This window comes from Hippoglossus stenolepis, chromosome 16, assembly GCF_022539355.2.
Source record: "Hippoglossus stenolepis isolate QCI-W04-F060 chromosome 16, HSTE1.2, whole genome shotgun sequence".
Classification (NCBI taxonomy): Eukaryota; Metazoa; Chordata; class Actinopteri; order Pleuronectiformes; family Pleuronectidae; genus Hippoglossus; species Hippoglossus stenolepis.
The window spans coordinates 19,217,260-19,240,025 of record NC_061498.1 but is presented as its reverse complement, the minus strand read 5'-3'; the positions used below and the strand labels follow the sequence as shown (position 1 = coordinate 19,240,025).

The 22,766-nt window shown below is 41.0% G+C and overlaps 2 protein-coding genes across 2 annotated transcripts; one reads left to right on the top strand and one right to left on the bottom strand.

The window, feature by feature from the left end:
- Positions 1–8,373: 8,373 nt before the first annotated feature.
- Positions 8,374–9,516, top strand: LOC118123373 (cilia- and flagella-associated protein 45-like). Its single transcript, XM_035180724.1, has one exon. The coding sequence runs from the start codon at positions 8,374–8,376 to the stop codon at positions 9,514–9,516; it is 1,143 nt and encodes a 380-aa protein (XP_035036615.1).
- A 5,851-nt stretch (positions 9,517–15,367) lies between these two features.
- Positions 15,368–22,544, bottom strand: si:ch211-76l23.4. Its single transcript, XM_035179615.2, has 4 exons — positions 22,401–22,544; positions 20,302–20,436; positions 19,109–19,238; positions 15,368–16,437 (listed from the first exon to the last, which is right to left on the bottom strand). The coding sequence occupies exons 2-4, from the start codon at positions 20,420–20,422 to the stop codon at positions 16,185–16,187; spliced, it is 504 nt and encodes a 167-aa protein (XP_035035506.1). The 5' UTR covers positions 20,423–20,436; positions 22,401–22,544; the 3' UTR covers positions 15,368–16,184.
- Between the last annotated feature and the right edge of the window lie 222 nt (positions 22,545–22,766).

Below are 22,766 nucleotides of genomic sequence, written 5' to 3'. Positions count from 1 at the left end.
TTACATTTATATGGGATGAGTATGTGACTGAGGACCAGTTTATTCTTTCTGGTGTTAAGTTAATGTACTTACATGATTCTTGCTGTTCTGTGTTTGTACCCTCATAGTTGAATGCACTTATTGTAAGTCACTTTGGATAAAAGTGTTGAGTGTTTTAATGGAATACTGAAATAGTTTAATAACAACAATAGGATAATTGAAGTTCAAATTATGAGGCAATTTCAGCAGAGTCAACAGCTTCGCATGCCATGGACATGTGAATATGGTGCTGAGTTTGCCAGTATTTTGGGAGGACAAATGGTTGGAACTTTGACACGCGATGACACAACTGATTTATGTGAAGCACAGTATACAATGTAATTCATAAGGGAAATCTATATAAGCTACAATTTCAGATTTTATATTTATTTTAAGCCTGGTGTACTTACGCCAGATATTTTAGTTGGTACCTTAGTTAGTACCTTTTAGAAAAAGGTGTTACCTCTGCACCACTGAGTGAAACTATCCTGATTTGCATTTGTAAAGCTCACAGCATTGTCATTTACATGTGAAAGCCTCCCTTAGGCTTAGGAGCAGGCGGGTCACCTCCCAACATTCTCAGGCTTGTAAAACTGCCAGAAACTGGAACCCCGCGTCAATTCCCAGCAGTTACTGGCAGTTTTCTGAAATTCCACCAAAATTTGCAGCGACAGTATCTGACCCAAATTCTTCTTTTCATGCAGTGATAAACGTGAAAAGGTTGACTTAAAACTCACCTCCACTCCTCACTGTGCGCGAACGCACTTGGAGAAACCCCCGATCTAAATCAACTTGACTTTAGGAAGAGATGATTTAGTGATCACGCTTCCAAACTTTTCTACTCACTCCTGTAAGAGAAAAAACTCTGTATGGAAACAAACAGCGTGAGATAAACAACACTTACCCAAAGCTGCAAGCAAGAGTAGTTAGTACCAGGTGCAGCGAATTAAGCTGCCTGAAACAAAGAGCAGAGTTTAACACATGCAGTGTAACCCTCTGCCTCGCTATTAGAACAGGGGGGAAACCACATACAATCCTCAGGGACACAAGGCGCCTGCACAAAAGTGGCGGATTGATAAAAGTGGAGTCCCAAAATATATCACTTACCTGCCGGTCTCGGATGAGGTGAGTGAAGCAAGGAGGAGGCGGCCGCGCTCACCGGGGAGCTTTATGGGCGGCGAGCCCAGCCCCCTAAGGTCACTCACGTGACATTGTTGATATATGGTCTCGAGGATAGGGAGATGAGGACATCATTCAAGGTAAAGACCGTGGTGACGGTCTGAGTGAGGTCGAAATAGATCTGACGACAATCACACTGACGTGGTTTAGAGGGGACGAAATGAACAAAACAGACTTGACTCAAACCATGCACCTCTGAGTTCTCTGTGAGCAAAGAGAAACACGCAGATGATGACCTTTGACTGGATCTGTTACAATATGCTGAGTTAGATTCATTCTCCAATGTTTAATCCCATTCTTTTAATAAGGCTGATTACAGACCTCCAAGTATATAAGTGTGGCTGATGAGATGTTTCATAGGAAAAGGTAAATTCAATTAATCTTTCTGAGAAAACGATTGAGATAGCATGACTTCACCCCTGTGGGTGGGGCCATTAGTGTTTGTTTCTACCTGTAGACAAATCTCTAATGCTTTCCATAATTTCCATTACAAGTGTGATTTCTAGTAATCAGACAGAAATTTTTTAGTGTGTCTCCGTTGCTGTAAATCCCTAGATTATTAAGACATTCTAATACATTTACAGGACTGTTACCTTTTTGTGATTAATTATATACAATTATTTATATTCAATTCAAATATTTAATTCCCAGTTTAACTTTATGTTTGAGCTTGTCTTTTGTATTAATCAATTTTAGTGTTCCTATTTTATGGAATTATTAAAGTGTTCTTATCCGAAGGCTGTGAAGGTCTAAAGCTCTGGGTCAGTTGGTAATTGTTCCAATAATTTTGTAATTGTACAATACGAGTGCTTGGATTTAAAAGATGCAATTAGAGCAGGGGTGGGGAACGTCCAGCAAGACAGTTTGATCAGGCCTATGAGGCAATTCACACACACACACACACACACACACACACACACACACACACACACACACACACACACACACACACACACACACACACACACACACACACACACACACACACACACACACACACACACACACACACACACACACACACACACACTAGAGGAAAAGCAAGAATTCTAACGCCATGCATTAAATGTGCTAGTAACCTCTCCATGGTGGTAATCTACTGTGCGTAAGGTGCATGGGTTGAAGACTCTACAATGTGTTAATTATGATGATGGTTAATGTGATTAAGTTTTTGATTGAAGTTGTTTAATTTAGTATGTTCATTCAATTGTTTTCGGAAACACTGTCTCCTCTCCTTGAAACGTAATGCAGCTGTCTTTTGTGCTTGGGGAAGTCTGAGAGCATGGCCAAGGTCAGAGGCTTCCCTCCTTAGACAACACAGATATGAGAAAAGGGTCCTCACCATGAATTACAAGAAAGATTTGGTGCTATACAAATAGAACGAAATTGAATGATAATGGTTTGAATGTAATTTTGAGTTTGAAATAACTTATGTTGTTAAAATGTTGATGTATGTTGATTTATATTGTCTGTTTCAATGTACATAGTAGTTGTCTTTATGTATCATTGGTCTTTAATATATAATGAAAACTTATCAAAGATGATCATTCTGGAGCTGAGAAGGAAAAGGATAAATAATGAAGGGCAACCTCTGCAGTTTAAAAACCCACTAGTTTGCCTCGAAGAAGAAGATAGAAGAAATCCTGGTGTTGTGATTACAATTTTCCTGATTGCCATTTATGTTTATCTAATCGGATTGTTTTGACTCAAGAATTGTTCTATTACATTCAATAAATATGTCTCATTTGTACTTGTTATGATTGTTATGTTATCATGTATTATCTGAATAACATCTTGAAAATGTTATTTTCAAGTTCTCCTTTCACCAGCTTCAAGACACTTCCATAACACTTCTGTTTGGATTTATGAGTTCTGTTTCCTGTTATATTTTGTAGTTTCTGCTCCTTGTGTGTTTTCACCTTTACTTCCTGTCTTTGTCCTGTTTCCTGCAGCTGCAGCTGCCTGAGTTCTCCTTTCACTAACTTCCAGAAAACTTCCATAACAGTACCAAACATTCCATTTCCAGCTGCCTTCTGTCGCTGATGGTAGTGTTGGTCTCATCTGTTCTTTCTGTGTCAGTTGTAGATGATGTTATCCATCCTCTCAAGCTTCGTCTCAACTGTGCACTTTATCTTTTCAAGGACACTGCTTAGGTCTGCATGGATGGCCTCCCATTTAGCTTTTTCTGAAGCTCCATGCAAGTTCACCTTTGATTTGGTTTGTAAAGGTTTCTTCTCCCTCGAAATTTGGTTTGAGTCCGGTCGCTGGACTTCACTCGACTGACTTGATTGACTTCTTAAAAAGTACTGATCAATTTGAGATCCCTGCTCTCTATCGATCGAGCACTTCTTCTTTCCTTGCTGTATTTTTCGGCCCTTTGTCAATGTTATTTTCCTCCAGCCACAGGGATTCATCTGGAGCTTCTTGTCAGATTCTGCCATGTTAACTTCTTGAATTATTGTATTCTATTGTTTCTATTCCAGGGTCATTAGCCCTGTGGTCCATTAGTAAGTCGTCTACTGCCCCCACTTCCGCCGACTCTGGGGGTATTCTTTCGTAGCCTTTACAGGGTGTCTCCATTGGGTGGGTGTCATATTGGATCCTGCCAGCGTGGGTAGTCTATTCCCTCCAGTTCTCTGTCCTTCACAAGGTCTTTCCCTTGTTGTCAGCTATCCTGTTCATAGCAGTCACTTGATGAATCCAGCTACAATCCTTTTAGAATATATGAGAAGATAGTGAATATCCCTTGTACATTTGAAGGTCTTCTGCATAATTTAAGTTAGCAACTACCAGTAGATGTTAGAAGGTGTTAGCGGGTGAGTAGATAATGAGGGAATTTTTGGTGAACTATCCCTTTAATATTTTCAATAATGCACCAGGTTAGGTTTCCTTGCACAGTTTACAGCTTTAGTTTATATTTGAATGAATTTCTTTTATATCCAAGAGAAATTGTAATTGCACGTTGAAATATCCTTAACCGAATCAATATTGAATCGGAGTCTAATCAATTTGGGAAAATCTGTGGCGATACCCAGCCCTAGTTGGATAGTATAAGTACAAAAGACGCTGTTCCCCGTTGTCATTCAGCATGCAGAGCATTTGTAGAGTAATCATATGTGACAGTGGAAGCCTATTAGTATTCTTATTAGTATTATTCCTATTATTAGAGCCCAAGCACGAGCGAAGGCCCTATTGAAATTGACATGATTATTATTATTCTTCAGGCAAATTAATTGCCTTTTATGAGGACCTAAACATGCTTGGATTTAGTGGCCATTTTGTATTTTAACAAACCCCTCCTAGAGCTTTCATTAGATCAATTTCAAATTTGGTGAGGGTCATCTCAACAACATGGAGATTAAAACTACCTCGATTTTTGTCCCCCAGTGTCAGTGTTCATAGATTCCTCTGATGTATTAGATGTTGCAAAGGTGAAAGATTTATACGATCTGAAGAGAAACAAGAGTGTTTTTGACCTGAACAGATCTATTAGTCTGTATGTAGTGATAATGATAGTTATAGGGCCACGTACTGGCAACAGGAAGTAAGCCATATTTCACATCTTTAAAGGGGACATAGCATGCAAATTCCACTTTGTTAGTGCTTCTACAGGTTAATGTGGGTATCTGGCATGTCTACCAACCCAAAAACTCTGGGGAAAAAACACTCGCGCGTTTTGTTATAGTTCCTCTAAGTCAGAAACGTCATGCTTGAGCGACTCGATTGCGCTTCCTGGGTTTTGTGTCGTAACAAGGAACTGGAAGTCTCCCTACATGGTCTTGGCCCACCCCCCGTCCCCCCACACTCGTTACTTCCGGGTTTACACCGGAGGCAGCGAGGCTGCGAGGCAGCGCAGCGCCGTTCCCAAGCACGCAGCCGGGCTGTTCACACGGGACGAGCATTTCTCCGCTGGTCAGCCCGCGATTCACTCACATGTGGCATTTGTCTGGATCGTTGGGACTGGGAGGCTGCAGCAGCTGCTCGGCGACCGCTCCCTCTCCCGTGCGTGAGCTGGAATTTGTGTCAGCGCCACACAGCCAGCACCGCAGTGTTCAGCGCTACTGTAACCCCGAACCCCGACATTCAACGGGTACAACAACAAGCGGAGAAAGCAGAATCGCGGGCTGACCTTATATATACAGTCTATGGGGCTGACCAGCGCGAGAAATGCTCGTCCCGTGTGAACAGTCAGGCGGCTGCGCGGCTTGAGCAGGCGCTGCCTGCCCGCGGTCTTCCACACTGCCAGCTGTGTGGAAGACTTCCGCAGTGTTCAGCTCTACTGTACGCCGTTACAGTAGTTACGCCGGGTTACAGTAGTTACGCCGGGGAACATGACGCGAAGCGCCGCTGTGAGGCAGCGCAGCGCCGTTCTCCAGCATGCAGCCGCCTGGCTGTTCACACGGGATGAGCATTTCTCCGCTGGTCAGCCCCATAGACTGTATATATAAGGTCAGCCCGCGATTCTGCTTTCTCCGCTTGTTGTTGTACCCGTTGAATGTCGGGGTTCGGGGTAAATGATGGTCTTCATAGCCCCCACCCCTCTCTTTCTCTCTCTGTCTGTCTGCTTGTGTGCTTGTAGTGGATGGGCAGAGGGGACATTTAATTATGTGATTGGGAAAATTAAAACTCCAGGACAACAGAAGGGGAATACAAAGTATGGGATGCATATTTGATAATTTATATCATATAAAATATGTAATTTATATCGTTTAAAATCATGGGGGGAGAGGGGGGAGGGGGGAGCTGGCTCATTAGCATTTAAAGGAACAGGCACTCAAAACAGGTCACTCTGTGGAGGGCTGTTTTATACAGGGTAAAAAGGGTGCTGTTTTATATGATCCTTGTGGTATTTTGACCAAAGTATGTTACAGACATTTCATTAAGACCCCAAGGAACCATATCAACTTGTGGTAAAATGGGCATGCTATGTCCCCTTTAATTCGATTTACATAAAATTTTCACCGTGTGGTTTGCACTTGAAGGCGTGGGCCGTGATGCATGATTGGTGGACGTGGTTCGGAAGCGTGACGAACACAGGAACTGAAGCGTTTATCCTTCGTCCCCCCTCCCGAAAATGTGTATATAATGCACCTACTGAGCATCTTTTCATTTAATTTTAAATTATGATTCTATTTGCCTTTTTATATTTCTCTATTATCTTGTCTACCTCATTCGGACGTACCTGCTGCTGTAACAACTGAATTTCCCCAGTGTGTGGATCAATAAAGTTTTATCTTATCTTAACTAAAATCAGCACCTCTGAAGCGCATTACTCCGCAGGCCAACAAGTAAGTCTGCTTCTCTGATGTGTTCTAATAATCACACTTACAACTGCTCTTTATTAAAACCTAAGGAATCCATATTTATGTCCTTGATAAATGGGGCTTCGCTTGTTCTGCAACAATGAAGTTAAAATACCGTGCTGCATCATAGTCTGCGGGAAGAACATGTGTGCTGGAGTGTGCATGTGTCTGTGTCTGCTCGTCTCCTCAAACACAAACTGCACATTTATTTAGTTATTAATTGAAGATGTCGGATCATGACTCTAGATCATTCCGGTCACTTTAACCCTGATGTCCTGACTGTGCACGTCACGTTACATCTCGTGTTGTGTAGCAGATTTAAACATGTGTCTCATAAACTCTAGAGAATCAAACAAACGTAAAGTGTCCTAATAACTTGTGATCAGTGATGGTGTTTATTGTTAAAGTGTAAAGTGAGCGCAGGTCAGAGGAGGAGTGAGGAGGAATCAGACTCCGACAGAGACTCTGACACAGGATGACCGGACTTTTAATAAGTGCAAGTTAAGTTGCACTCAGTCACATGTAGCACTTTGTAGTTTGGCTTTTTAAAGCTAATGTGCTTACATGATTCTTGCTGTTCTGTGTTCTCAGTCTCCCAGGGTGCTTCATACTCACACCAAGGTGTTAAACCGTCCCGTGGACACAACTTTCAACCACTATTGGTCACTTTGTGCCCCATGACCCATGAGGTTACCAGGCCAAAAGCCCAGTTCCCCCTCTCGTCTATCTCTTTTCTACTGACCTCTCCCAGAGAAGTAGGTACCTCTCCCTACCCTAGCTCTTCCAACCTCCAAGCAGGCCTGCCTGAAGCAGACTGCTAAAACCATCCAAAACGGCAGCAACACGAGAGCCTGCCTAAGGACTTCAGCACGAGCTGCTCCGGCACAACCTCTTGCCAGCAGATGCACAACAACAGGAGCCACAACCAGCAAAACCGCTTCGCTGGACTTCAAACCGCACGTCAAAAAGGACCTTTCCCCCTTTTCATGAACTGGTAACACAACTGGGCTAATTACACTAGGCTATGCACAGGACTGTGGAATTATGTTCATGTGATGTTTTACAAGATTGATTTGTGTTGAAGTGATATTTGGTAATAATTTATTTGAAAGCTATTGTTAGTTATGTTATGCTCTTCACAGACTCTCTTTGCATGCAACTAAGTACTTTCTCTGACCTGGCACCAACACCTCACACACTCCATCCCCCAAACTTAACACATAAATGTGATCTCAGCCACATGAGCCCAGCACTCCAGGGGGTATTTTGTCTTCAAAGTGGCCAGCCGCCATTTTAAAACTCACTCGCTCACTCACATATATACACACAAAAACAGACTCATATTCACATGACACATCTGCACATAGTAAGTAAAACTTTATTTAACTTTGCTTGTGTGTTTATACTTTTATTATTTTCATCATAAATGTTATTCTTTCTTTGATCCATAGGCGGGTGGCAACCAACATCAAGGTGGTTTACCACCAATTTACCACGAAAAGCTTTGGCCTCTGTGACCTTTGAAGTTGGCCATAGAGGCCAAGGCTTCTAATCTTAGTGAAGATTAAACGCATGTGATATTAAAATGTCCTTTGATTTTAAACAATATATATACACAGCGGTAATGCACAATTAAAGAACCAGATGATGGTGTATTTGGAGATACATTAGCTCAAGATTAACAAACATTTCATTAAGACTTGTAATGTCACAGTGCTCCACGGCCCCCACATCTATTGTGGACAAAGTTTCCAATTTTGGAATCCAATGCAGGGATGCTTCAATGGAAACCTGCAATGATACATCTGCTAAGAATAAGAAGTCTTCGATTAGGCCTCCCCCTACTGTTCGTACTGTGAAGACCATGATAACAATGTTAACAGATGGAAACGTAAAAAGAAATATAGATAGCCTGATTAGGGTTACTGAGAATGCCAAGAACAATAATGCCCTGATCCAGGAGAGGAAACAGACCCAGGCGCAGTTGTTAGAGGAGGAGAAGCGTCTGGATTACAGTATGAATTCGTCAGAACAGAGAGCCGAACAAGCTAGGGAAGAGATTAAGAAAATGCGGAAACAATATGCAGACAAGATAAAGCAAAGGAATTATAATGTCATAATGCAACGTCTGGCAAAGAAGGAACTGCAAGAAACCATGGGCCAACTAGAGAATGAAAAGCTACAAGAGATGTATGACAGAATGAAGCAGGATGATCTCATGGCCATGGAGGAGAAAAAGAAGAAGATGCATTGTTTGGGAGAGGAAATGAGGCAAATCCTTGATGAGAAGATGCAGGACAAGGAGCGAAGGAGAGAGGAGGAGAAGCTCGCTGACATGAAAATAATTTCCCAAAGGAGGGAGAACTTGAAGCAACAAGCAGACAGGGATGTACCTAGAACAAAGCAGATAGAAATGTGCAAGAAACAAGATTTGGTGTTTGCCACACTGGAAGTCAAAGAGAATAGGCGAAAGGATTCAAAGTCCAAGCAGGAGGCCCTTAGCCTCCAAAGAGTTCGAGAAACTAAAGAGAGAGAATGGATCACACAGCAGAAAAATTTGGCTGAAAAACGAGCCTATTCCAATGCAATGATGAAGGCGAGTTTATCAGCACAGGTTCTTTATGCCAACCACCTCAAGAAAATTAAGGCTGACCAGCAGAAGGCTGATGCTGAGAGGATCATTGAGGCCAATAATGATGAACTCGACAACATAAAGGAGAAGATGCGGTATGAGAAGAATCTGCTTTACTCAGGCTTCCTTAAACAACAGATGATGGAGCGTCAGCTCTTAGCCAATGCCAAGTGCAGAGAGGAAACAGAGGAGGCCAAACGGTTTATAGTAGGAGAGCAGGAGGACTTTATGTGCCTTGGTGAGTACAAAGAGAAGGTGCTGAAGGACGCCGAGGCTTCAGGGGTCCCTGATAATTACTTAATTGTTTTCAATAGAAAAGCAAGTTACCTCATAAAGAAAGAAAACCCTTGCCCCGAACCTGTGAAGGCACCAGGAACATCTTAAGGCCAACCTACTTCCCAACTTTGGAAACGCCATTGGATTAGAGAGGAGGAAGATCTGGTCCCAGTAGAAAATGAATTGCATCTCTCCCTGGCTGGCTGTGGCTGAGGCGTGTAGAGTGGTCGTCCTCTATAAGGTCGGCGGTTCAAAGAAGTACCCCTCTGCATTTGCCACCCGTAAGCTCCACTTGGGCTCTAGAGCACCAACAAACATCCACTTCCCAGTCATCTGAGCATCCCATCTCTCCCTTGAGGACATCTCTCTGTCCCTGTCTCTGTGCCTCTCCATTTCATTTAATTAGTTTTTCATCTCTTCTATAGTTTGCCCCCCTTCTCTCTGTATGCCTTGAGATAATGTATGTTAAGATTTGGCTGTATACAGATAATATTGAAACAAATTGTGTGGGTTTATGCCAGGTGCTCTGGTTTGTCCCAAAGGAAATAAATTAAAATATAGCAAAAAAATTGCTCGACTTTTTTTCCTAGTCTTGATGACCATTCAAAGTGCTTTAAAGTACAGTCTATCGCCATTCACACACAAATTCTTTATGAAATCTGCTTCTGCATCTTCACCAGACATATCTTCATCCTCAATCAAATCATCACATAGTGACATTATAACATACACTGTAACAGCCCCTGGCTGGCAAAGCATGACGCAGAGAGTTTCGAACTGATGCGTCACGGCTCTTTATTCAGACATTACATCGTGGCGCCGTAGAAACACCGTAAAACTAGAACGACAACAAGTACGACATAATCATTTAATAAAAGACAAATACAACCGTTAAAATACCTAAACATCAGCTAAACAAACAAATAACCACGTGAGACAAGTTTGACGGGTTAATGTGACATTGCGACTCCCATTCCGCGCTACCTGTAGCAAAGTGAATAAAACCTGCTTCCTACCTCATTCCGCTCGGCGAGGGGTGTTAAACGAGGATTCCGCTGCTACCATCCTCAAGACGCAGCTGTACGGCAGGTGTTTTATATCGGCTCGGGCCGGAAGCGAGGGATTTGGTGTGTATATTACATCGGTCCGCGCCGTGAAAGCTACAGGCATTTACGCGAGGTGAGTCTCTACGTTTAAAAAGGACAACAAATTACTAACTTAAATAACACGATACATACTTGAACATAAAGAACAAAATAAACCCAACCCAAATAATAAATGAAACAATCTGCATAACCTACCAGGTTTAGCAGTCAGTTACATACACTTTATTAATCTTTTTTTCTTTTTTTACACTGTATATATTAGTTTTTATTCCATTATTTTGTTCTCAATTTTTTGTATATTTCCATACATTTATGTATTATTATTCTTGCAACAAGCTCAATCTCCCTTCCACTGAGCATTGTTCTTATCTGTCACTTTACCACCAGAGCATTCAGGGGGGTTCACAGCTCTGGTTGTAGGTGGTGGGTCCTCACCAGGAGCCAGGACCAGCATTCCCTCCACATATAATAATAATAATAATCAATATTTTCACTTCATTAACAAGAGTTAAACAGAGCATTTTGCACATTGCATATTTGCACATTCTACATCAAATATTTAGACTATGGACTATCTATGCAAAAAAAAGAGCTAGATTAGGCTCTGACAACAGTGTTTGTGTAAACATATGTTCATAAGTGACAAACAAAAGTAAAATTATGTTTTGTGAAGTTTCTTGGACATCTGTGTGCAATATATTGCAAGATAAGAGTCTATGCAAGTGCATTAGTGTTGTAGATTTTGTAATTCCATAAACACTCACGTGTCCTGTCCTTTGTTCTGCTCCAGGGTGTTCGCCACAGAAGAAACATCACCTGGGGAATGAACACCTAAACCACAAATGTTCCAGTGGGGACAGAGTGTATATACGTACTATATACGTACATAGCGTTACCTACAAGTTCTTATAATATTCTCATGAAAATGTTTGAATTTAACATCCTAGGAACGTTAAAGGATGTTAAACGATTTCACAGAATGCTTTTATAAATTTAGTAAAATAACTAAGACAGAGGCTAAGTGACTAAGAGGTTGTCAGGACCACAGACTATGTTAGATGAGAACTGTGATGGAAATCTGGAAATACAAGAGGCTGGAAACACCAAAGTTATCCACGTGTATTTTAATAGGGGCTTTCTGCAGAAAGGATCAACACAGAGAGTCACAAGGATCTCAGAGTGAAGATGGAGAACAGCCAAATACAAGGATCTTATATAGGAGAACGGAGGGCTGTCTCTGAACCAATCCAGACTGGTTCTGTAGGCGCAGGTTGAGAGAGGAATCTAAACACAAACAACTGATTTACATGTGTTTCCTAAGGAGATAAGCAGACATACATTCCGTTCTTTGGAGGGTAAATAAGTGGCAAAAGGGTCTGACAGTATTCAGGTCATAAACAGTTCAGACCATAAAACAGCTCAGGTCATAAAAGTCTTTAGACAGGTTTCAACCACACTTAGTTAATTTTTCCAATACAGAACAAAGGAAAAACATTCTCAATATAACATTCCTAAAATGTTTTAGCGATACCAGCGAAATCTCAAAAGAGAACGTTTTTTATTAAATGTTTTCAGAATGTGATATACAGTGGCGGACTGCACATCGGGAGCACCAGCGACGCACATAGCAACCAAAGATAACACAGCTCCACCATCTGAAATCATTTAAGCAACTGTGCATCCGCTTCTGATAGTATTATAACAAGTCGCCGTTACAAGGTCGTGGTCAGAAGAAAGGGAAAGGTGGAGCAGAGAGGGAGAGAATTAAGAAGAGAAAAGCTCCTGCCTCAGATGCAGCTAAATACTGCAAAATCTGCGACATGTTAGCCCGTAAGGGATCTGGGGCCCCATTTTGTGCGTACGCCACTTCTTATGCAAACGTTGGCATCTAGAAAAACAAAACTTGACAGGAGAATGTGTGCACTTTTACGCAAACTCTAACCCATTCGTACAAACAAAAATATTTAAAAGAACCTGAGGCCTGTAATAGTTATTGGAGAGCAAGTTAGAAATAAGCTCAGTTTTTGCAGATTTTACAGCTTTCTGATAATCAGATAGACGGTTCTGTAAGATTTCATATGACACTCGGAGTTTGTCCTTTTTCCACCTTCTCTCAGCTTGCCGACATGCACGTCTGAGAGCACAGGTACAGCAGCAAACACACTGGAGCAGTGAAGAAAGGAAACAGGAAACTACTGTAGTCAGCTCGTGCGCAGATTTATTCTGGCATGTAGTGCACATTAATACGACAACATGTATTTTTGCAAATAAACATTCCTCATCCATATTTTATTCTCATCTTTTCCACATTTGCTTACTTAGTTCCTATCACACAATACTCTAATGTGAATACTTTTGATATTCCCCTTTTAATCCATATGTAGTCAAGTGCACATTAAATTTCCCTTTATACAATATACTTTTACATACTGCCAAATGACCACAAATGTATTACTCATAAAAAATGTAACTGTTGTACCTGAGTTATACAGCTGTAATTCTGTGACACGCACCAATTTTTACAGACTGACCCTTTAATTTAAAACACAGTATTAAACTTGTTCTCAAACCCACAACTTAATTTAGAATAAATTCCACCATCATGGTCAACAGCTGAGACGCTGAAGAAGCTGGTAGCAATGCTGCAGCAGCAGGGGGAGCAAAGGGAGTGATGGGAAATTTCTCTCTGCTTAAATAGACCACCTAATAAGGTGGGTGTGTATTATAGATGATTGTGGAGACTGAGGTATGTCACATGATGTATGTCACATGATGTATGTCACATGATTGGAGCAGCGGAGCTCAAGTGGCTGCCTGAAGTCAAAATAAGTGATTATCGTGCATAAATCAGCAATAACAATGTTACGTTAGCATGCTAGTGTTAGCATGCTAGTGTTAGCATGTTATCAATTTATTTTCAAGGTTGTTGTGAAAAAATTACCATAATACATTGAAACAATATTAAACTAAGATATTACAATTATTATCATAATTTTAAAATCATTATTAATGGATGAAAATACTACATTCCGAGGACTGTAGTGCCCTAACACTTGCCCCTACCCCTCCATCCCAACAAGAATCAGGACACCTAAGGGGTAGGGAGAAGGGCTGAAATGGGATTGAGCCTTAGTGACACAAGTTAGTTAATGAGTTAATGAAAAATCAGAGAAGGAGGCTTTAAATTTTTACTGTCCTCTAAGAATATATTGAAACAGCCTGCGATTTCTTTGAGCTGACGTGCAGGTTGGGGTCATGTTTTTGTTATTTTTGTTTGTGAAAGATCCAAAACTAAACCATCGGTTACAGATTCACTCAGTCCATCACAACCTGAGAATTCAGTGAAACAGCTCAGACCCAGGACTCACCTTCACACTGTAATTCATCATCACAGTTTCACTGGTTTGTCTCACTTGACCAGTTCATGAATGAGCTCTCTTGATTTTGGCGGTGGTCAAAGGTGAAAGTTGTGACCTCAATAAACACGTCTTTGGTCAGCTCAAGAAATAATATGCTAATTATGATGACGTCTACTTCTTTTTATTTTATTAAATTCCTATTTTATTTTATACAGTCTTCACTACATTTACTATATGAGTCTGGAGAGACATGGATGTATACTGCAACACGACTGGTGGGCTGATTTAAACTACGCCTGCATATTTGTCTATAATAATAGATTTTATTATTTTGCCTATAATACGTGTGTAATACAAGCATGTCCACTAGAGGTCTGTCACCTCTTCATGTAGCACAGCTCAGAGACCCAGATAAGCGTGTAGGTTTTTGTTGCCAGCAGTTTTTACAGTTTTTCTGAATTGCGAAAAACACAGAACCCCATTCTCTAAACAAAGCTGTCAACTGGCAAAACAACTTTATCGAATCAATCACATAGGGGGCAATACTGTAAACACTGTTCATCTGATTATCTACCATCTAAATCATCAAAACTCTTAACACATTCTCACTAAGCACAGTTAGCAGTGTGGCACACTTTGACCCAGACCGAAACACACAGGCCCCTGTTGCCATCAATAACACACTACCACTCAAAATTGCATACACGCATGTCCAATCATGTTACTTTAGGACCATACAACACTAAACATCATCAATATATCTGAAGGTCTACGGAATGATTTGCTCGGACATGAGCAGGGAGATCATGAGCAGACAGAGCTTCCTGTTTATGTTGTCATTTGTGACAACGTGATCTTTCACTGTGGTTAAACAACACCTGAATGTTTGATCATTAACCTGCAATTTTCTCAATGTTTGCTAAACCCTATAGAATAATTTTTCTCAGCATGGCGATGGAAAGTGTAAATATCATCCATCAAAGTGCAGGGATTTATGGCAGTGCGAGTCACCCGACAGCACTGATATTATTTTTGAGGCTGAAAGTAAACTGTTTTAATCAATGCATGTGGGGAAATAGTAATGATAAATGTAAAAAAATTAACTTGCTTGTTAGATTTTCATAACAAGCAACTAGAGTGTGGGCATGGAGGTGGCTCAGAGAGGACCTCCACGTGAACCAGGGAGAAGTGACTGGCACAGCGGAGATTAGTTGGCCAATCAACTCTCCCTGGACTCAAAAGGCAGCAACTGAGCTGCCATGAGGGGGCGCACATGGGAGACATAAGACACACAGGGACTAACACGGGGTGACTCATGAGAGAGACTGGGATCTGTGTGTTGAGGTACTCCAGGGTTTTGTCAGGGCCAGTGAGTATTTAACAGTCTGATGGCTGTATCGTCGGGAACCTTTCGAGCTAAATAATTAAATTTCAGATTGTGTCATATCTGATCAAAGTAAACCAGTTTTTAAGGAAGCAATAACTGAAATGATGAATGGATGCAAAAAGTGAATTTATTTGAAGCTTATATAGTGAAGCAGTAAACCTTGAACGCAAACCAATACATATAATTGCAGAGGAAACAGCAGCAGACCTGACAAACATATCATTCTACAGGTTGAGAAGAGAGTATGAAATTGTTTTAATCAGTTCCAGGGGAAGTCTTTGGTGGTGAGATAGAAAGTTTCCAGGTGTCACATCTTAGGTAACATTTATGAGGAAACAGAATGAGCAAACAGTGGCAAGTCTGTGAGGAGAAAATCACTCCCTACTTTACAAGTTACTACATGTACTGTTTTATTTAGGTTGTAAACGTGCCGGCCCCGGACAATCTCTTGCTGTGTCCATATGTGAAACGAAATCTGGACTCAATTTTCAGACATTTTCTGGAGTTCATGTTTGAAAAAAGCTTAAGAATCTGTAATTTACTGCTCACTGTGAAGTAAACTGATCTATATAGGGAGGAGTGATTGGGTGAAAGACAAAGACCGTGTTTGGATTTCAACCTGTGTCAAACTACTGGATTAATTACAAAACTGTTTTTAATGGTGTTAAGTAAAATCTGCACAGTTTGTTAATTTGACTGAATCGGCATATACTATTTCTTGGTTAATTTGTCCTTTTCATAACAATTCAGTAATTTCTGTGTCTTGTGGTAATAACCAGATTCTTAATGTGGACTTGAGGAGTTAAGATCACAGCACATTATGATATGAAACGATTAGTGAGAATTTACTTCAGACAAGACAGAGACAGAACGCAGTGTGAGGAGAAGCAAACATGAGAGCAGAAGAAGCTCATCATCAGCTGGTTAGGAGGAGGGGGAGGAGGAGGAGGAGGAAGTGGCCTTCTTCTTCATCACCCTCCGAGTGGTCTGTCTGGGGATTGCAGCCGGAGCTGGACCGGGGGCCGGGCCAGCGTTGGTGTTGGTGGATCGGCCGGCCTTGATCTCATCAATGAAAGTTTCTATGGCGGCGAACTTCTCGGTTAGGTCGCCCAGGTGAGCTTTGAGGGCATTGAACTCTTTGTAGAGGTCGTCCAAAGCCTCGGACAGCGGCTGGATCCTGAACAGGGACATACAGAGAGCACATACGTTGTCTGGTGAGGTTTGAATCATGAGTCGAGCAGGTCTGACATGGTCAGTCTGCTCCCAGATCACCTCAAGGTGTATTGTCATTCATCCACATCTAAGTTCTCTGGGGTCAAGGTGCAAGAAACAAGGAAACGCCCGACATGTAAAATAAAAACAATGAAGGCAGGTCCCTGAGGGGCATGTGTAAAATATGTGAATGCAAGGGCACATACAATACAACATTATAAACAGTTGGAAATTGAGAATAAAGTCATTAAAGGGATAGATCACCGAAAAATGAAAATTCACTCATTATCTACTCAACCCTATGCCGATGGAGGGGTGGGTGAAATTCTTCTGGAGTTTCAGGGCTAAACAGCGTTGCAGCCAAAAACAATTGAAGTAACTGGTGACCACTTCTTAAAACGTAAAAAAAGAACAGAAAATAAAACATAAAATGTGTCCGTAAGCCCTGACATTCAAATTCGACTTGAAAGGGTTTAAATTACACCATGGTTTTAGCCTAAATGTCTTCTACCCGAACTGGCAATGCTACAGGAAGTAGCGATGCAACCGCGGCGCCCTTGGGCAAGAGCTTGTGTGCAGTGTGTGCGTGCAAATGTAAATGCGGCTCCAGAGGAGGATATTAGAAAAACATGGTGTAAATGATGCCGTTTGGAGTCAAATATGAATGTCGGGGCTTATGGACACTTGGATGACACCACAGGAGCAGTATGGAGGAATTTTATGTTATTTTTCTGTTGTTTTTTTACGTTGGAAGAATCATTGAAATTGTATTGGATTTGGCTGCAACGCTGTTTACCCCTGAAATTCCAAACGTTTTTTGCGGACTCAAACACTTCACCAACCCCTCCATCGGCATAGTAGTGAGTGGATAATGAGTACATTTTAATTTTTCCTTGAAGTAATCTTTTAAATTGGCAGCTGAAGAGTCCAACACATATCCCAAACACATTGCATTCAAGTGAAGGTAAAAGAGGCACAAAACAAACTCTCAAGTTTTAAAGTTATCTTTTGTCCCAACGAAAGAATCTCCTCTCTCTATGATAATTTCCTCACATGAATATAAAATACATACAGAGTGAATCATGGGAACACAATTTTTTTTTTTTCAGTCTGTGATGAAAACACACAAATTTAAATTCATAATGTATTCGAGCCAAATTTACAGACAGGAAATCAAGTCAGAAAAGAAAAATTAAGCAAAAGAGAAAATGTAAAAGTGGGTAACAGAAAGGTCGTGGCTGAAGAAAAACTAAAGAGAATGACACTTTAAACACGTATTCTCTGTTATTGTTTATTTGACTTCTGGACCATAATGATGTCTGAACCTCTTAACTGTGACGAGAAGCAGGGAACACCAGACTTCCTCTGTGGAAAATCTCAAGCTCTTTCTTTCAGGTTTCTATTTTCACTTTTAAATGGACGTTTCCGCCGCAGTTTCTCATGACAACAGCAACAACATAGAGTGGACCCAATAGAAACCTCAAAATGTATTTCCATCCTGAAGGGTCAACCAAGTTCCTGTGGTGAGTTTCTGCCTCCAGACTGATTTCATTCATGTGGAATATTCTGCTCACTGGAAACAAACATGAGGAAAAAGATAGTCTGCTCTGTCATTTGAGATGAAACTTGTGGAGATAATTCAGATGATTTAAACTCAACTCTTTTTTTTTTAAACACATCTTTTCACATTTCTCCAGAGCTTCCACAATAGAAGCAACAAAGGATGAACATGGGGATTTAAACCTGAAGCAGCTGAACCTTTTACTGGATTGATCATGTTAAAATTTCAATGCTGTTGAATGTATGTTTTTTTGTGTGGAGGCGGGAATTTGTCCCTTTGAATTTGTGAAACCACTGCCAAAAGATAAAACTGGTATATGAAACACGATTATAATGGCTAATAATGGTTATTTATCTATCTAATAATTTAAGAAATCTCTGTCTTGCATGTCTCGAGAACCGTTTCACACTTGTGAAAGTGTATTGTTAAGGGCCCAAGGAATTGCTTAGTGCATAGTTCACAGAAAAATGAAAATTCACTCATTATCTACTCACCACTATGCCGATGGAGGGCCGGGTGAAGTGTTTGAGTCCACAAAACACTTTACGAGTTTCAGGGGTAAACAGTGTTTCAGCTAAGGTGACCTCTTCTTTAGACGTAATAAAACAAAAACAAAAACATAACATGCCTCCATACTGCTCGTGTGGTGTCGTCCGACCCCTAACTCCAGAAGTGTTTTGTGGACTCATACACTTCACCCACCCCTCCATCGGCATAGTGGTGAGTAGATAGCTGTAAAGTTGTTGTTGCGACTTTGTTGAGTTCATGTGTTTTGAAGTCGAAATGTGGAATAACATGGACACTGTAGCGTTCTCATGAACTTTCCCAGTCAAGAACAAATCTTAAGGATTATTCAGACACTGTGAAAGCACCATGAGTCTTGTAGCAGGTTAGTTGTTACTTGCCATGATTCACTCACTGCAGGTCCCTTTTACAGTTTTAGAAAGAAGGCTGCAACCAGCATTACCACAGGCCAAGGAAACGGCCCATTCCAAACAGTCATGCTTACAATGGCCACTGCATTAATGTTTATTAAGTTTTTATTCCCTCTCGTGTCCTCTCTCCTCAAACATACCGGGCGTAATCGGGGAGCAAAGACTGGTGGTCGTTCTGCAGGAGTCCTCTCATCTGGGTCATGATGTCGAACCTCCAGTTGTCCAGAACCTCAGTCAGGTTAGACACACCACGCATGCTCACTCTCTCAGCTGGGACAGAAGGAGACATGTTTACAAATATTACAACCGATGCTGAACGGAACAATTGAGGCTTGTGAGTCTAACACTCTTTTAAAGTCAGAAAAGTCAGAATCATGTTCAGGGAAAACTGAATCCGCTCCACTCATTTTAAAGCAACACTATGCAAATGTCATCAGATAAAAATAGATTCCAACATTCACCCAGGAAACTTAAAATATGAAGAATTCAAAACAGAGTTTGGGGCTTTTTGTGTCAGGAAGCCTGGGATCATGGATAATATCCACCGTTCAGTTATGTTTCAGTTTTGTGGGTGGGACTGGCAGCCGAGGGCGCTGTTGCTCATTAATAGTTACATAGTATTGCTTTAAAGATGCAGAGCATACAGGATGTTTTCGAAACAGCTCAAAAATCCACCTCAGAAAAAGAACCAGTGTTGTTGACAAGGCCAAGAACAAAAGATTTCTCATCTTTATATTGATTATGTATTCTTAGCTTTAGAGGTACTGGAAGATGTACTTTTTACTTTTGGACAAAGCCAGGCTAGCTGTCTCCTGCTACTTCTACTGTTTATGCTATGCTAAGCTAACTCGCTGTAGCTTCATATCTCTTTTTAGATTGTTTCACATGTTTGTGTAATCCTTCAAACTGACAAATTTTCCTTCACAAAGATCAAATTTGTTCAGATTGTTTATTAACACAGTCAAACGCAGTTAGTGCATTTTGGCATTGTTGAGTGTCAGAGGTCAGTGCCTTTTGTGTTTCCCCACGTCTGCATTAGGAAACACATCCTGAATCTCAGTGCAATCAATGAAACTTAAACTAAACAACCCTGTTAAAAGGTTTTTCTTTGTAGTTTTTCCTTACTCTTGTTGAGGGTTAAGGGCAGAGGATGTCACACCTTGTTAAAGCCCTATGAGACAAATTGTGATTTATGAATAAAATTTGATTGATTGAAACGAATTCACTGACAGGTTTGCTGCTTCAACTTTCACCTCTAGCTTTCACATCATCATGATGAGCCCTGAACTTGACCTCTGACCCAGAATAAACAGAGAGTAATCTGGGTGCTCACAGCCATCCTTGTAGTTCCACTCATCGGTCTTGGTCTTCTTCACCGGACGCGGCCTTTGGGCCAGCACAGTCACTGAGACAACGGCCAATAACAGCAGCAGCACGCTCAGTTTGGAGGCCATTGTCGTACCAGTACCTAAGAGGGAGCATGTTCATAATAACATTATTATAATCATTACAGCTGTTGGGACATTGATTCTGATAACTTTGGTCCAGAACTGCAGAAAAACCTTAGACTGTTTTTTCAGAAAGTTCTTCCTTGTGTTTCTAGTTTAAGTTAAACTATTCATTCACATCTTTCAGTGCAGAGTAACTCAACTGCAATATTCATTCTCCAGTTTAATATTTTGATTCAATTTAAGCAAATTTTTACCTTGACTTTGTAACACATGATATCAAACCACATCATCCAAATTTCAAACAATTCTATTACAATCAAAATTATAGGGTCAGACTGTGTGTACAAATAAATAACAAGGAAGTCGTACAATTTTCATGCAAACCACTATCACAGACACATCATACACACACATTTAGAAATTATAGTCTTCAACCAAACCTATGTAATTATGATGCATTTGGCAGAAAGTGACATGAAGCCCATGCCTTTGCATATTAAAATAGATACATCCGTTTTGAACAATGTAACTGTCACTGCCCCAGTGGCTCCTTGCATCCTTCACGTTGGCATGATTGTTAAGAAAAATATCCACTAGAGGGTAGTGCAGAGTTTAGAGTTTTTTGGCGATGGTGGAGGAGGATGCGATAATGTGTGTCATAAGTTTGTCCCTGTGTATGCGTAACATCATGCAGACAACTGCCATTAACTTGCAAAGTCTCTACTTAAAAAGATTCACCATTGGTGAAATTCGGTCATCATGCTTGAAATACTGGCCACACGGCCCCTCCATGATTCCTTGTGGTACTTCTCAGTTTTCGTCTGTTTTGACTGTTTCTGTAAGATTTCAGAAGACATGCACCAATACGGACGAAATGGATGCAGGGAACGGATTGATTGCTCCATCTGTTTCTGACGTTCAGCATAAATGAGGCTTTAAGTACATTTTTTACCATGATGTCATCGTGCAGTTCTAAGCCCCACCACCCTGCCCTCAGCTTGGTACTGGTCTAACTTTCCTCATCCAACAAACTTTTAAGTCTTCTAGGCGTGTCAGAGGGTGGAACAGAGAATGCAGCCCCTGGAGCGAAGAAACAATGAGCTCCTGCAGTTGGCTCGTGTTAAGGAATGAGATCAAGCTCCAGTCAGAGCTGATACACAAAACTGAACCTACAGAGCCACTTCGGAAACACCTTGAGGGGAGCTGCAGAGACATGCAGAGTGCACGACTACTTTGTTCCAGTAATACACACACACACACACCCACACACACATTATCCAACACAAACACCTGCAATAATAGTCTCAAGTAGACTATACAGTTGGTCTTCTTAGATTTGGGTGTTTGGATTAATTTCATATGTTTGACTAAATAAAGATGCACATCAAATCGTGAAGCCAAATCACGATCGCCCCCTGGTGGCTAGCTGCAGTATAGGAATGCATAATCCTACTCACAAATAAACAGAAACGAACAAACCAACAGACAACATCTAGGTGAAACTAGAATGTCACTCAGCAGAGCACATACCTCCTTCAGACCCACCAGTCCCCTCGTGAAACCAAATTTTAATTCAATACATCAACATTTTACACAATCATAAATATCAGTCCCCAAAATATGCCTAATAATTTCAACATCTATTAATTATTCTCTGAGAAATGTAAAAAAAAACATTTCTCAATGTTTAAGAGAGTCCCTCTGTCCAGTTCTTTCTTGGTCCATGTCCCATCCTTCAACCAAGTTTCGTGGAAATAATAATCAAGTTCGATGTGTGAATTGAAAGGTTGTATTGGTTAAATTTACATTACATAACATTCAAATTCTTTTATCCAAAGCGACTTATCACAGGTAAGCAGACACCTTCCCCATGTTTTCTTAATCTTTTATGCCCAACAAAAACTTGAACTAAGAATCAATGTGACCAATATTTAAATACAATCCTGTTCTCTGCACATAAATGCGTAACAATAGCGTGTACCTGATGTTTTGCAGCTCGTCTCCTGCAGAGGTTCCTAGGAGTCAGTGGCAAATGCGCAAATACTGCAGAAAGAGACAGAACAAAAGAGAGAGGGAGAATATACACACACCCCTGCTGCACAAAAGCATGACTGCACATGCATTTATACCAAAAACCTCACACTCTCGCTTTCAAAAAAACACATGAAGACACACACAGACACACACATATACACACATTCACACACACACACACACACACACACACACACACACACACACACACACACACACACACACACACACACACACACACACACACACACACACACACACACACACACACACACTCTCCCCCATCATTATGGAGGCCCAGTGGTCAGCACAG

Bases quoted from the DNA above. Each gene is read 5' to 3' on its own strand.
- LOC118123373 (XM_035180724.1), top strand. From the start codon at position 8,374: ATGTTAACAGATGGAAACGTAAAAAGAAATATAGATAGCCTGATTAGG.
- si:ch211-76l23.4 (XM_035179615.2), bottom strand. From the start codon at position 20,422: ATGGCCTCCAAACTGAGCGTGCTGCTGCTGTTATTGGCCGTTGTCTCA. The intron at 19,239-20,301 runs GTGAGCACCCAG...CTTCTGTCCCAG, and splicing joins GTGGAACTACAAGGATGGCT to CTGAGAGAGTGAGCATGCGT. The intron at 16,438-19,108 runs GTATGTTTGAGG...GTCCCTGTTCAG, and splicing joins TTGCTCCCCGATTACGCCCG to GATCCAGCCGCTGTCCGAGG.